The sequence below is a fragment of the Mycteria americana genome, chromosome 2 (assembly GCF_035582795.1).
Source record: "Mycteria americana isolate JAX WOST 10 ecotype Jacksonville Zoo and Gardens chromosome 2, USCA_MyAme_1.0, whole genome shotgun sequence".
NCBI classification, from domain to species: Eukaryota; Metazoa; Chordata; class Aves; order Ciconiiformes; family Ciconiidae; genus Mycteria; species Mycteria americana.
The window spans coordinates 121,505,329-121,521,246 of record NC_134366.1 but is presented as its reverse complement, the minus strand read 5'-3'; the positions used below and the strand labels follow the sequence as shown (position 1 = coordinate 121,521,246).

The 15,918-nt window shown below is 40.8% G+C and overlaps 1 protein-coding gene across 1 annotated transcript in view; it reads left to right on the top strand.

Moving 5' to 3' along the window:
* Window positions 1-15,918, top strand: part of SMCHD1 (structural maintenance of chromosomes flexible hinge domain containing 1) — a 94,009-nt gene that overhangs the window by 7,080 nt on the left and 71,011 nt on the right. Inside the window, exons 2-3 of the mRNA XM_075494435.1 lie at window positions 4,941-5,016; window positions 5,481-5,642. Of these exons, the coding sequence (XP_075350550.1) occupies window positions 4,941-5,016; window positions 5,481-5,642 (238 nt within the window). The remainder of the gene's footprint in view (window positions 1-4,940; window positions 5,017-5,480; window positions 5,643-15,918) is intronic.

Sequence of the window (15,918 nt, the reverse complement as noted above, 5' to 3'; positions counted from 1 at the left end):
TCCTTTTTTAGATTCCTGAACAAGTTCCTGTAAAGGAGCCACTGGATCAATGTGAAATACTCAAAGTAAAGCTGATTGCTTTTTATCACGTTGGGTAGCTGAGGTATGTAGCTAAGTTTTGTGAAATGAGTAGCTATAAAGGACAGCATTGAAAATGCCATTGCCAGGTTTCTTTACATTTAACTGATACAGTTCAGGTCCCCTTTAAGAGGTTCACAGTGGTAATACAATTCTATTAGCCACAAAGTTATTTCTGGGCTAGGTGCCACTTTGTGGAAGGTGGCTGCGTGGCTGTTACATCTCTGTTATCCCTTGAGTACATCGCCAAGCTCTGAGGCCAGTTCTTCACATCATTCTCATGAGTCTGCCTGCTGGGAGCGGTTACTGTAGGAGGAGGCAGAGCATTTTAAAGGTATGGAAGTTGCTTATTGTAGGAAACAACTGCTTTTGTTGGAAAAGTTTGGATTGCAAGGGGTTAAATGCCTTCTTTTAAAGATACTGTAGTTTTGGTTTCACTGTTTTACCTCTATCACATGTCAGACTGTTTCATTCCTTTGGTTTGAAAAGTCAGCACCAGAAATGATTGTTTTATGGTAATAGACTCGAGGACCACTGGAAGCAGACGAATGATTCTGTGCTGCCAGTATGTTATTTCACTTACCACTTCAAGCCTACCCATGTTACTGCAAGCTGTGCTGGTATTCACACAGAGTTGAACATTTGGTTGTTGAACACATTTTCCAAGGCAGATGGTAAATCTAGAGGTGAAGTCTATGTTGACTTTATGTTAAGTGTTCTAGTCGGCTTAGTAGCCAGGTAAGCCTCACAGTGCGTGTTCAGCTCAAATAGCAGCAAAATTTGCTTTGGTGCTTGTGTGCTAATATGTGAAAAAGAAAAGAAAGTGAGGCCTCCCTGAAGGAGTTTTAGCTGCTGAGGAGTTGTCTGTGATTTGTGGGCTTGTTTTGAGCGTTTTTTTTTAGTTTATAAAGAAAATCTGTGACTGAAGCAAGTATATAAATTGAACCTTGCTTCTTGATTCAGATTTAAGGGTTAGAGAGGTCACAATTCCTTCACACTTTCATATATCGTACCTGTAAATCGCTTTGCTGAAAGCTTCTTGGGCATCTGGCATTCATTTGATTGTTTCAAACTCTTACCTTTTAGCATTATATTAATCTCATGTCATAAACATCCACCAACAATTTGAGAGCTATTAGCTTTATTTATTTATCATGGAACGTAGGCAGTGCTCCAGACTGAGCCTCCAGTTTATAAAGAATGTGTTTCTTTTGTTTGAACAAAGACAGCTTTTTGGCTTATGTATCATTTCATAGGTATAATGACTGACATCCTGCTGCAGGCAAAACAGGCTCGACTCAGGGAAGTTTTCTTAGTTTAACTAATTGCCAATTAACACAATAAACTTTTGATTATTGATTGGGGGGGGGCAATTAAACACTAACTTAGGGAAATGCCTTTCCTCACCCTTCTCCAAGCTCATCTTCTGTCATACACCTCTCTTCCCCAATTCCTAGCCTAAGCTTCCCTTGTTCTCCCTGTGCGCAATGCTCAGTCAATCCCAATTCTTTTGGTGAGGCAACAGGCGGTGCGAGGTCAGGGTCATGTGCAGGGTGTCCCTCTGCTGCTGCTCCTCCTCTGCCATGCTCTTTACTGGTTTTCTTCTGCTCTGGTGAGTTGTCCACAGGCCACAGCCCTGTGGGAGTAGGAGGACAGAGAGGGGAAACTCCCTGCCCTGACATGGATACGCCATGGGCCCCAGCACCTCCTGCTCTGGCACAGAGCACCTCCTTTCAGTGTGTCTCCAGTGCTGTCCCTAGCAATGCCTACTCTGATGCATCTCCTCCGTTGCTTCTCATTTGTCTGCTCTATTTCTTCCCCAACATGTTTGAGTAGAAGCACCGTGTGCCCTTCTGGTTGAAATTGTGGCACGCAGTGTGGTTTTTTTTCGACAGTTTGAGAGCCATCTGGCACTGGCTATGACTGGCTCAGGCCAATTCATGGCCTCCTCCTGCACTGGTCACCCCTACAGCCCTCTGGCACCAAAATGCTGCAGTGTACACTCAGTACACCTCCAGGCGTGGCTTAGCAAACAATTTAAATTGCCCTTAGAGAACAGCTATGGTTGTTTTCCCAGACTATTCAAAATTTGGTTCATTGATATAATCTTCTATACTTCTTAGGTTTTAGGTGGCTTTTTGATCTTTTGTATGCATATAGCCGTTCAGCTCTGTAACATTTTGACTTTTGCATTTGCATGTAGTGATCATATGTAACCAATAGTTTAGTAATCCTTGCCTTTTCACATATCTACCTCTCTTTTTAGAGAAAATCCAATTACTATTATTTTTTTCTCCTAGATTGTGGATTAATTTGGAGCTTGTCTGTTTTTTCCCAAAAGTCTCTTCTCTTGTATCCAAAAAAATAAAAGCTTTTTGCTTAGCTGTTTTAACACAATAACCTCCAAACATACTTCCATTGTGAATGTGCAGAGACATTTCTGTATATAGTGATTCTATTGTACTCTTCAAGATTTTGGTGACATCAAAAGCTAGATCATGATTGTGCATCTGGACAATTTGCAAAAGAATAACCAACAGCTTTATAATCTGAGCGTACTGCTAGGTTGTCATGTGAATCTTCTGAAGTCAGGAATTGGGTGCATCTTCAGTGCTTATTTGAAAAAGGGCACAATGCTAGGCTGAAAGGGGCTCAGCAGCGAAACCTGAACTTGATATAAAGTCAACAAAAGATACCATGATGTCTCTACGTACGAGAATCTTGGTGAGAAGTGAAACATTTGACCAAACATGGTTTATCAGAATTAAATGAAACATCATCAACTGTTCAAGTAAAGTACCCAGTAGGTTCACTTTTATTCAGGGATGACCAGCTCGTCTTCCTGGAGACCATATCCACATAATGGTACAACTGTGCAGCTACCTCACCACTACCTGGCATAGTGGGAAGAGAGGGGGTGGGGATAACTAAGAGTATCAGACAGGGAGGGAGGAAGCAAAACAAATAGGTCTTATGTACAAGTGAAGCTTTCAAACTGAGAAATTTTCTAAGTTGGCCAAAGTTTGCAAAGGATGCGGCCTCTTAAATTCCAGCATGGACAAGAAAAACAGCTTATCCCCAGTTAGGACTGCCAAACTTGGTCCATGAACCTGCCTAGTAGCTTATCTCAAAATGACAGCCGTTTGGAGTGAAGCAGAAAGGACTTGCTGCCAGTAGATACAGTAATGCTGGGCTCACCCAGGAAACACAGGTGTAGCTCTGCCTGCGAGGCTGTTGCGGTTGCCTTAGTTGAGGCTCACCCATGGAATGGGGGAGAGGACCAGAAGGAGGAGGCTGGTCGTGCTCGGGCAGCAAGCTGCTGCCTTGTGCATGCAATACCTCATCCTAACTTCTTGCTGCCTTAAAGTAAATACTGCGCTCTTCATAAGGTTTTGAGAGCAGAAGAGCTTTTGGGAGGTAGAGAAAACAGGGAAGCTATAATTATACCTGGAGGGAAAAGATGCTTATCTGTGCTTTCAAATGTAAAACTCTCCAGTTCAGTTATTTTATATTAACCATTAACCTCGAATGGCACAGTAGGATGTTAGTTTTATAGTATCTATAATTTTTATTGCGTATTTTCCTTGCTCTGAGCAATTTTTTTTTTCCTGAACACGTTTGCCATGTGGAAATTTGTGCAATGTGAGAGGTTAAGTTGAAGTGGTCTGAACGTAGAAGAGCTAAAAAGTAATTACGCCAGACTCTTAAGTCTGAACATCAGTCTCTTCATGTCATCTCCATTTGTTTCACTTGCACCAAGTGCTATGCGAAATTTGACAATTTTGCTAATTTTGCTGGTGGATGCTAACTGTATCTTTAACATAGTCGCAACTAGGGAGAAGGTAACTGAAAGATGGAAAGCAGACTTCTAATGAAACCTTAAGCATTGTTTTAAAAATATTTTTGTGAGTCTGAGTACTAGGGATGGAAATAAAGAGTTATGGGAAATGATGAGGACAAGGTGCTACAGGGAACGCAAGAGCTTCAGGGAAGAATCTAAAAGTATAGAAAGCACCTATCGGACTCAGGACTGCAGGACTGAAGGGGTTGATGGAGTTAAAGACGACCAGAGCCGACTTTTACTTGAGTTTCAAAGACCTGGAAAGGCAGGAGGAAATACGGATATTTAGTTTATTATTTTGAGAAAAAGATTAGTGTTGGACATAAGGGTGCAAAAATGAGGGCAGATGTAGAGGCATGTAAATGTATGTAGAAAGCAGGATAAAAAATCCAAAGCTACAGAAACATATTCAAAAGTTGGAGGCAGCAAAGTGGCAAAGGTTGTTTAGGTTCAAAAGAATATACTTCAGTGTTTTAATGGTAAAGAATTTTCTGAAAGAAATCTTGTTTGGTTTGGTTTTTTTTTTTTTTTTAATATATGATATAATTGGAGAACAAAGACTTTAATGTGTATCCAACGTTAAGAAATATTTGGTTGGTTTAATGTGTCAAAAGAGTGCAATTTAATATGGGACACTCTCTAGATCATGACTATTGCTGTTGTAGTTACGCAGTCTGAAATAGAGCTGTTCAGTCTCGTTCCTGAGCCCTCAAGGTGATTACCCATAAGACAGTTCCTCCTCCTTAAAATTGCTGTTGCTCGCTAGAACATATTTTAAGCAAGTAAAAAACTACTCTAGTACAGACAGTTTTGGCTAAGCTGAGAAAGCAAATGAAGTTAAGTTCTGGCGTTAAACTGTGTTCTACTTCTGAGTTAATACGGCAAAAATGTTTGGTCACTTCTCAGTAGTTTGTGGCAAAGTGAATAGAAAGACTGCTATTTTTTTTTTTTTTTTTTCATTTATCTGAATACTTTATGGAGTACATAGTTATCATAAGTGAATAACCTCCAATTTTTGTAGGCATTTGGCATAGCTACTGATGAAAACTTTGTTATCACCACAACAAACAGGAAGGAAATTACAGAAGACAACTTCAGTAAGTATCTTAGATGGCAAAATAAATACAGCTATTTCTTATACTGATTGTGAAGACCGCATGATGATTGTTTATACTCTGACATGCAATAATTAACTGGAAGTACAAATCCTGTAATAGTTTGCCAAGAATTGTTACAAAATTGACTTTCACAAACAAATTTTTAACAACTACTCGTTAGTATGATGACAGTTATACAAGGTAATTTTTTACCTTCCATCACAAATTCTGTAATTGATAGGAAAAAATGGCATGTAAATAGCTGTCACCTGAGAAAACTTGCATTATTAAGCTTGGAAATGTGAAAATATTTTAAATTAAATGTTGTTGCTAGGAGGCCGAGTAGTCAACACCTAAGAAAATACAGAGATTACTTGAGGCTAATCTGTACTGGTTTTGAGAGCAAAAGTTGACTGGTGCAGTGGATGTTCTTCAATATGCTTTATATTTCATCTTCACTGTAGGTGAACTTGTTCAAGATGGAATTACTTTGTATCTGCTACAGTCAGTTGATCAAATGCTGCTTTTGGCAACCAAAGAGCGAATTGACTTCCTGCCACACTATGATACACTTGTCAAAAGTGGGATGTACGAGTACTATGCCAGTGAAGGGCAAAATCCTTTGCGTAAGTACTTGCCAAAATAATCTTGTGTAAATTATGTTTATATGAATGTAATGTGGTTATGAGCAATTTAACTTTTAGTTACAGCTGGTGGAAAAAATACAGTCTTAACTGTAAAAGAAAAATTAACTATGTTCTTTATACAAATTTTTCTTTTAAAAATGACTCAAAATGGCTGTGTAAGAATCCAGATTTACAGAGGTACCTCCTCAAATACTTCTTAAAGAAGTTTGAATATTTTAGAAGTAAAATTACTTCAGTCCTGATAATAATCTTGCAAATGTCATCCAGACAGGTAAGCATTTGTGTTACCAGGTTTTTGTCTCCTATACTGACTTTGTTGGAACTTGGTGACCAGTTTTTGTATGAGCTACCATAGAATTTTGTCTGCTGTCCCATCTGTGGTTCTACAGGGCTTAACTTACCAATGAGAGCAAGTATTTCTTTAAAAAAATGCTGCTTTAGATTTTATCTAACTGGTATATTAAATATGTAACCAACATTTAGTATTTTTTTATTGAAAAGATTAATTTCTGTTTATGGCTTCTCTGAAAATTCTGTGTGTGGCTATGATTACTTTCTAAGTATGTACATCTTGGGTACAGCAGGCTCAAAATTGTACAGAAAAAATGCAAACATCAAGACTCAAGCATTGTACCATTCCCACAGCGATTTCTGTTTCAAAACAATCTCGATAATGTCTATAAATAGCAACTGTATTTTTAAGTACCATTCTCTTTTTGCCCCCTTCCCTCTTTCTTCACTTAGTTTCCCATCCTGACAAAGACACTGTTTTGGTTCAGGTTTGGAGGCACTGTGCTCAAAGCGCACTAATAGTTTGGTCAGTGATAACGTGTATCTCTGTGCACAGGAATTGCTATATTAAACCAGACAAAGCATTCTGCCTAGATGTGTGCTTTGTTCCTACCAGCAGCCAGTATCAGATACCTGGGAAATACTAGGAGAACAGAAAGGCCATGCAGAGATGCAACAAGAGTGATTTGGGGACTTGTGAGTTCCTGCCTATGGACGGCTCTTTTCCATGAACTTGTTATGTAGTTCAGAAAGTAACCGGACATCTCTAACGTTCAAAATAACGTTCACAGTATTTTGTGGTATTGAGCACCCAGCTTAGTTGCATGTGATGTGAAGTGTCATGTCTTTTTGTATATGTTGAACAAGGTACCAGTTTTTCACCTGTTGACCCTACTTTGTATGCTGGGAGAGATCATTAAACATTGCTGGCAGATTGGCTGACAGTCAGTCACGCATTAAACTAACAAACTTGAGGGTTGGGGTGCAAAGCCATGACACTAGTGTGCTCACAAGCACCAGGGTGGATGAGCGCACCTACTGGAGTGGTGAGGAATGACCCTAACCCTCCAAAAAGGTTCCACCAAAAAGGTGAGAGAGTCAGCAGTCCAGCTGAAGTGTCTCTCTACCAATGCATGCAGCATTGATAACAAACAGGAGGAGCTGGAAGCCACTGTGTAGCTTGAAAGCTACAATCTGATCACTGTCACTGAAACTTAGTGGGATGACCCATATGGTTGAAGTGCTGCAATTGATGCAATCAATACAATCGAAGTGCTGCTATAAACTGTTCAGGAGGGACCCGCAAGGAAGGAAAGTTGGAGGGGTTGCCCTCTACATAAAATTAAAAATGGATTGACTGCATAGAGCTGTCTTTGAAAAACAGCAGTATACAGGTCAAGAGCTTATCTGTGAAAATTAGAGACCAAGCCAACAAAGGAAACCTCATGGTTCATGTTTACTACAGGCTGCCTGATTAAGGGGAGGATGTCGATGAAGAGTTCTTACTTCAGCTACAGGAAGCATCACACTTGCAGGCCCTAATCTTGCTAGGGGACTTCAATCACCCTGACATCCGCTGGAAAAGCAGCACAGCACAACAAGCTGCAAGCAGTCTAGAAGACTCTTGGAGTGCATTGAGGATAACTGCCTAATCTAGGTGATAGAAAGCCTAACCAGAGGAGATGCATTAGTGGACCTGTTGCTCACCAACACAGATGAACTTACTGGAATGGTCAAGATTGGTGGCAGCCTGGGCTGTAGTGATCATGTCCTGGTGGAATTCATGATCTTGAGGGACAAAGGCTAGGTGAAATGTATAGTCAGGACTCTCAACCTTAGGAAAGTGAACTTTCAGTTGTTTAAGAGACTGGTGGATGGGACACCCTGGGAAACTCATGGATAAAGGAGCAGAAGAGAGCTGGCAGCTATTTAAAGACTTTTTTTCTTAGAGTACAAGAACTATTGATTCCCATATGCAAGAAATTGGGCAAGGAAGGCAGTAGACTAGCATGGCTGAGTAAGGACCTCCTGGTCAAACTGAAACACAAGAAGGTTATGCATAGTCACTGGAAGCAGGGGCAGGCATCCTGGGAATAATATAGGGATATTGCCCAGGAGTGTAAGGATGGTATTAGGAAAGCTAAGGCACAGCTGGAGCTAAATTTGTCAAGGGATGTGAAGAATAGTAATAAGGACTTCTACAGGTATGTTAGGAAAGGAACACAAAATAAATTGTACCCCCCCCAATAAATGAAGTGGGGGGAATCTAGTGACAACTGACATAGAGAAGACTGAAGTACTAAACAACCGTTTTGCCTCTGTTTTCACTGGCAATTGTTCTTCCCACATCTCTCAAGTCCCTGAATCTCAAGGCAGGGACTGGGGGAATGAAGTCCCACTCATCATAGGAGGTCAGGTTCAAGACCATCTGAGGAACCTGAGTGTACAAGTCCATGGGACCCAGTAAGATGCATCCCAGGGTCTAGAGGGAACTGGCAGATGTAGTCGCTAAGCTGCTCTCAATCATATTTGAAAAGTCATATGGCAGTCAGGCAAAGTCTTCAGTGACTGGAAAAAGGGAAACATCCCACCCGTTTTTAGAAAGGAGGACTCTGGGAGCTATGGACCACTCAGCCTTGCCTCAGTGCCCAGTAAGATCATGCAACAGATCCTCCTGGAAGCATATGGATGACAGGGAGGTGATTTGAGACAGCGAACATGGCTTCACCAAGGGCAAATCATGCCTGACTAATCCAGTGGCCTTCTACAATGGAGTGACTGTATTGGAGGATAAGGGAAGAGCAACTGATATCATCTATCTTGACTTCTCTAAGGGCTTTGATACTGTCCCACACAACATCCTTGTAGCTAAATTGGAGATAAGGGTTTGATGGATGAACTATTTGATGGGTACGGAATTGACTGGATGGTCACATCCAAAGACTTGCAGTCAACGGCTCAATGTGTCCAAATGGAGATCGGTGACAAGTGGTGTCCCTCAGGGGTCCGTATTGGGACAAGTACTGTTTAATATCTTCATCAGTGACATAGACAGTGGGATCGAGTGCACCCTCAGCAAGTTTGCAGATGACACCAAGCTGAGTGGTGCAGTTGTTACACACTTGAGTGAAGGGATGCCATCCAGAGGGACCTTCACAGGCTTGAGAAGTGGGCCAGTGAACCTCATGAACTTCAACAAGGCCAAGTGCAAGGTCCTGCACCTGGGTTGGGGCAATCCCCAGTATCAGTACAGACTGAGGGACGAATGGATTGAGAGCAGCCCTGCAGAGGAGGATTTAGGGATACTGGTGAACCAAAAATTGGACATGAGCCGGCAAAGTATGCTTGCAGCCCAGAAAGCAAATGGTATGCTGGGCTGCATAAAAAGAAGTGTGGCGAGCAGGTTGAGGGAGGTGATTCTTCCCCTCTACTTTGCTCTGGTGAGACCCCACCTGGAGTACTGCATCCAGCTCTGGGGCCCCCCAGCACAAGACAGACATGGACCTGTTAGAGCCGGTCCAGAGGAGGGCCATGGAAATGATCAGAGGGATGGAACACCTCTCCTATGAGGAAAGGCTGAGAGAGTTGGGGTTGTTGAGTCTGGAGAAGGCAAGGTTCTGGGGAGACCTTATTGCAGCCTTTCAATATATGAAGGGGCTTATAAGAAAGATGGAGAGAGACTTTTTACTAGGGCCTGTAGTAACAGGACATGGGGTAATGGTTTTAAACTGAAAGAAGGTAGATTTAGATTGGACATAAGGAAGAAATTCCTGTGAGGGTGGTGAGAACTGGAACACCTATGAGCTGAGAACTCACCACACCTATGAGGGTGGTGAGAACTGGAACAGGTTGCCCAGAAAAGTTGTGGATGTCCCATCCCTGGAAATGTTCAAGGTCAGGTTGGATGGTGCTTTAAGCAACCTGATCTAGCTGAAGATGTCCCTGCCCATGGCAGTGGGGTTGGAACTAGATGATCTTTGAAGGTCACTTCTGACCTAAACCATTCTAGGATTCTACCATCTCTTGTTCACATTTTCTGCACTAATCATGGATCTCCGGAGTTCATTTTTCCAGGCATGTACATTCTGTTCTGCTTAATTAAGGCTCTTGTTTTTACTTTTTGAACAAAACTAATAAACCTGAGGTACAGCAGTGCAAACTAGCCTGGCCATTCCTTGTCTATGCATAGTTTCTTAAATTGAATTTGATGCTTCTGCCTCTCTAGCTGAGCTCAAGACTTTTGTAAAGGAAGGCTAATTACTATTTCATTTCCTTGTGACACTGAATTGATGGCTGAACCTGACATTGTTGAAAATTAAGGCCTATGTATGGTAATCATTACCTGCCGTAGCCATCAAAGAACTTTTCAGGGAAAGTTTGGGATATCTTGGACATGTGGAACTATTATATGGCATCCTAGAATAATTTAGGTCAGAAGGGATCTCTGGAGGTCATGTCATCTAAATATCTGCTCAAAGCAAAGTCAATTAGATCAGGTGGTTGGACAAGTCCAGTTGAGTTTTGAATATCTCCAAAGAGTAGAACTTCCACAACCTGTTTCAGCAGCCTATTCCAGTATTTGATTATAAAATAAATACATCTTTGTCTAATGAATTTTCCATGTTCCAACTTTTGTCCGTTGCTTCCTCTTCTATCACTGTACACCTCTGAGAAGAGTCTGGCTTCATCTTTGTACCCTCCTAGCAATAAGACAGCGATAAGGTCTCCCTTAGCCTTCTCTTCTAAGTCTGAACAATCCCAGTTGTCTCGGCAGCCTGTCCTTGCGTGTCTGGTGCTCAAGCCCTCTGATTATCTGAAGGAATCCTCTGGATTCATTTCAGTATTTCATTGTCTTTTTCAGAGAAGCTTAAAGCTAGACACAGTACTCAGAATGCAGTCTCACAAAGACTGGCTAGAGAGGAAGAATCACTTCCCTTGACTGTCTGGTCGACACTTGGTCAGTGTCTCTGTATTCCTCCAGGGTAGTCCATCCCCTCTTCAACCTTATGCATACTTCCCATCAGCATTTGAACTTGGTCAGGAGTCTCATTCATCAGTTCTGGCCTTCTGCCACACTTACTTGAGTTTCTGCACATTGGAGTGAACGACTCTTATTCTTTGAGCAGGTAGTCCTTGGAGATCAACCCGCTGTTGTGAGCCATCCAGGGCAACTATTAAAAATGCTCACCAAGGGCAAGAACTGAATAACACAGGAACAAAGTACCAAAGGGGTGTAAAGTAAAAGAGAGAGAGCCACAAAGGTATAGATCAGTAAGGACTGGTGTATAGATTAGGATGGGTTGTGTCTGTCAAACTTACATTTTCCTTTTCTTTATATGAGTCGTGGTTTAGCTTCAGTCGGCAGCTAAGCACCACACAGCTGCTTGCTTACCCTCCCCCCCCCACTGTGGGATGGGGGAGAGAATCGGAAGAGCAAAAGTAAGAAAAAGTAAGAAAACTTGTGGGTCAAGATAAGAACAGTTTAATAATTGGGGAAAAAAATATAATAATAATAAATTGTAGTGAAAAGGAAAACAACAAGAGAGGGAGAGAGGAACAAAACCCAGGAAAAAAACAAGTGATGTAACCGCTCACCACCTGCTGACTGACACCTAGCCAGTCCCTGAGCAGCAATTGCTACCCCCTGGCCAACTGTCCCCAGTTTATATACTGAGCCTGATGTCATATGGTATGGAATAGCCCTTTGGCCAGTTTGGCTGTGCCCCCTCCCAGCTTCTTGTGCACCTGGCAGAGCATGGGAAGCTGAAAAGTCCTTGACATGTGTAAGCATTACTTAGCAACAACTAAAACATCAGTGTGTTATCAACATTATTCTCACACTAAATCCAAAGCACAGCACTATATCAGCTACTAGGAAGAAAATTAACTCTATCCCAGCCAAAATCAGAACAATGTGTAGAGCTTTTTTTCTTCCATCTACTCTTCACGACAGTAAAGACTGTTGATTGCATAGCAAAGTGGTGTCAACAGTGGGGCTGTTCATTTGAAGACTATAACTGTATGAAGCTGGCAGATATCATACCTCATAATTGTATTTGTGCCATGGTGATGGATCTTCAAGCTGGACAGTAGTAGTTACTTCTGCTGAAAATGAAATACTGCAAAATCTTACCCCTAGCTCCTGTGTCATGTTTCAGTGAAATGCACTGTGTATTACTGGGAGGTGCATGTTACGGATGCTGAAGTTATGCTGAGGTAGTTGGTTAGCATCTTATCTTGTGCTACTCTGATCTCTAGCTGCTTCACTTTTTTGCTAATTTTACCTGTCAGATTTTTTTTTTATTGGCAAATTTTGTATTGTTTCTTCTTCCACTCATCCTGGGTTCAAGGGACTCTGAAGTTATGTGGTGTTAAAAGCTGTGTTTTTCCATATTTGATGGAGACCACACGAGAAATAAGAACGAAAACAGTAGAATGAGATACTTCTCTGTTGTGATTTTATCAGTGTCGCTGATAATGCTAAACTGGATGGTGAGATGCACACATCAGATGGGAGAGCCATCTTACAAAGAGACCTGGACAGGCTGGAAGAGTGGGCAAGCAAGAACTGTATGAAGTTTAACAACGACAAGTTCAAAGTCTTGCACGACATAACCAAAGAGCCCAGTACAGGTTTGGGTCTGTGTGGCTGGGGAGCAGCCTTGCTGACCTGGGTGTTCTGCTGGATAACAAGCTGAACATGAGCCAGCAGAGGACTGCTGCAGCAACAAAGGCAAACTGGATCCTGGGCTGCACCCCGAGGGGTGTTACTAGCAGAGATAGAGATATGATTATCCCACTTAGTACTGGTTAGGCCATGCCTGGAGTGCTGTGTCCGGTTCTGGTCCCCACAATTCAAAAAAGACATAGACTGGAGAGGGTCTAAAGGAGGGCCACAATGCTGATCAAAGGGCTGGAGAACCTGCCTTGTGAGGAAAGATTGAAGGAGTTAGGTCTTTTCTCCATGGAGAAGAGAAGGCTCAGGGGGACCTCATGACAGTATTCCATACTTAAAGGGCAGCTGCCAAGAGGACAGAGGCTCTCTCTTCACAAGGAGCCACATGGAGAAGACAAGGGGCCATGGGTACAAGTTGCACTGGGAGAGGTTTCATCTCAATATAAGAAAGAAATTTTTTACAGTGAGAAGAATCATTCATTGGAACAACATCCCTAGGGATGTGGTAGAGTCCCCATCGTTGGAGGTTTTCAAGATGTGATTGCTCAGGGTGCTAGATAAGCTCATCTAGGCTCCCTTTCTATGAAAGGTTGGGCCAGATGATCTTTCGAGGCCCCTTGCAGCTTGGATTTTTCTATGATTCTATGAATTATTGTTAGTTTACAGACATTAATGCTGACTAATAGGGAAAAAATTGTGACAATAGCATTTTTAGGTAAATGCATATATTTCAAAAGTTGCAGGTAGAAATGCTGTTCTCATTGCTAGATTCATGTTAACTGGAAGCATTTCCATTCTTTCAGTCACAGAATTTGATGAGATTCAAGTGAGCACTTCTGACAGTCAAACCATAGTACATTCCTGAAACTGTAGAGCAGTTCAGCCTTGATTTGAAGGAGTGCACCTTTAGCAACCACATTGGATAACTTTTTTTTTAAAGTACTTTGAGCATGAGGGTATAAGTAGGAAATAATATCAAAACACATGCAGCCCATCTACTGGGACAGAAAAATAATGAACAAAAGAAAACTGTTAATTCTGTGGTATGTCAAGATGATGTGAGGTGTTGAATGCAATGGTGTGGACACAGAACCTTCTGTTATTTGATGTTCAGCTGCAAAACCAAGGAATTTTGCTACTATCCGTTCATGTTTCCCTTTTAAATATATATAACATTGCTGGATGAGGAGTTAATACTATTTTGCTAATACTAGCACAACAAAACTTATAGGACAGGAAGATGATGAGAGCTGGAAACTGGGAGCAAGGACCTATACTGCAAGAATGGAGAGATGAGGGGTAAAAAAATGGAGAAATCTAGTCCTCTGTCATATTGTTACTATAACCACCTTGTATTAGAACAGTTAAGCTTTGAAGAGGTATACGTAGTCTGTGGTTTCTTGTATTGATTTTTCTATAACTGTTTATCAAAACTCCCAATCCCTATTCCTCTATTAAAAAAAAAAAGTCTCATCTGAGAAGAAAAAGAGGATTTTAGAGTCAGACTCAAGTATCATCCATTTAGCTTTACTTATGGTAACATTTAAACAAACAGGTTTGTGCATTAAATGCAAGATGATGCATGGTCATCAAGTTCTACAATAGAACCTGAAGAAGTTGCTTCTGTGTTTATGGTGTCTATGTCAAGAAAACAAATGTTTAAACAAGTTTTCAGTTTAGAAATATATTACACTTTTAAAGAGTTTTGGTTTCAGTCTTGCCATTTTGTTTTTTTTTCTCAAGCAAAATTTAAATTATTAAATCAAGAAATAAAATTAATATATACTGAGGACTGTAACTCTTCTATGTTGGAGAAATTCCCCAGTATGTGCATAACAATTCAGCTCTCACCCTGTTTCCATGCTAATAAACAGCACTGCAAACAAACAGTTGGTTTGTCAGAAGGAACTGTTATATCTCATAAGATCTTTATGAAGCCATTCAATACTGCACTTCCTATAAGTGTTCACGTGATTCATAGCTACCACTCATCTTCCATGAAATGCTGAGCATTCCCTTGGTAGGAAAACCTTTTTTTTCCTTCTCTCAACAGGCTTCAGAATAATAATAAGAGATGAAAAAGGATAATGTGTGCATATGTTCAGTTTTCCTTTAGTTCCTCACACACATGATTTATTTTCCTTTTCCCTCCTTTTCTTCATAAAAGAGGTTTTCTGTTTCTGTTGCCTCACATTATGATCACTTCCATGTACGTAACTCCAATGATTGTGTTATCCAGAGATTTTGTATCAAGGTCAAATCTGCCATCCACATGTAAAAAATACTGCATTTTACAATGTGGTTTGAATGTAAATATAGCAGCATCTTTGACAGATTTGTTTGTATTCCAGAAGTATTGAAACAGGAAGAAAGTATATCCACAGGAGAGGAAAAGACTTTGATCATACCTGTCAATGTCTGTGGGCCTAGGTATCAAAGTTTCTTGACAACTTGCTGTAGTTTAAAAACATTTTGAACTTTTGTTTGGGTCCATCTGGCAGCATCATCAACACACATTTGCTATTTTCTCTCCCTGTGTACTGATGCCCAAAAGCCTGAAGCGTATTTATTCATGAGTCAGAGAAGTGATTTAAATATGGGATCTCAATGTTGTCTTTTTGAAGTCCACTGTTTTTTGGTTTTTGGTTTTTTTGTTTGTTTGTTTAGTAGTAAAGCAAACTTTACTTTTCCCTTAGTAGTAGTAAACTTTTTTCCTGTGTTTTCCTCTGTCATGTCATTGCTAAAGCAGCTTGCTAGGGTGCTTTAAATCATCATTCTCTCTAAAAGAGAGTGAACAAGCTTCAGGTGTTTGTGAGAAATTTTTCATATGCATTTAAGTCAATTCTTGATCTTATCTGTACTCTGCAGTAGGTGACACAAGGAAAAGGAGGATTCCTCCTCTGAGTGTACTGCATGTGTTCATATTACTACCACAAAAGCCTTTACAATGGTCCAAAAGTTTGGGTGCTACTTGTGGTCATAACTCTTCAGTCCTAAAGTGACTACGATGATCAAGACTACAAACAGACTAACTTTTAGATCCACTTCTGTAATGACATTACTGGTATATTTTTTCCTAATATGTTACTAATTCTCACTCTTTGAGACCTAGTGAAGTCATTTGTGAAATTCTGTAACACACCAGTAATTAAAATTTGCAAAACAGCTACACTGAACCGTCTACTTTTGTTTATTATGTACTAGAATTGACTGTTAGAGCAAATAGCAATTTTGAGCGTGTGTAAGTGTCCTGCAGCTGATGCTTCTTATTTACAACATCTCTAAGGG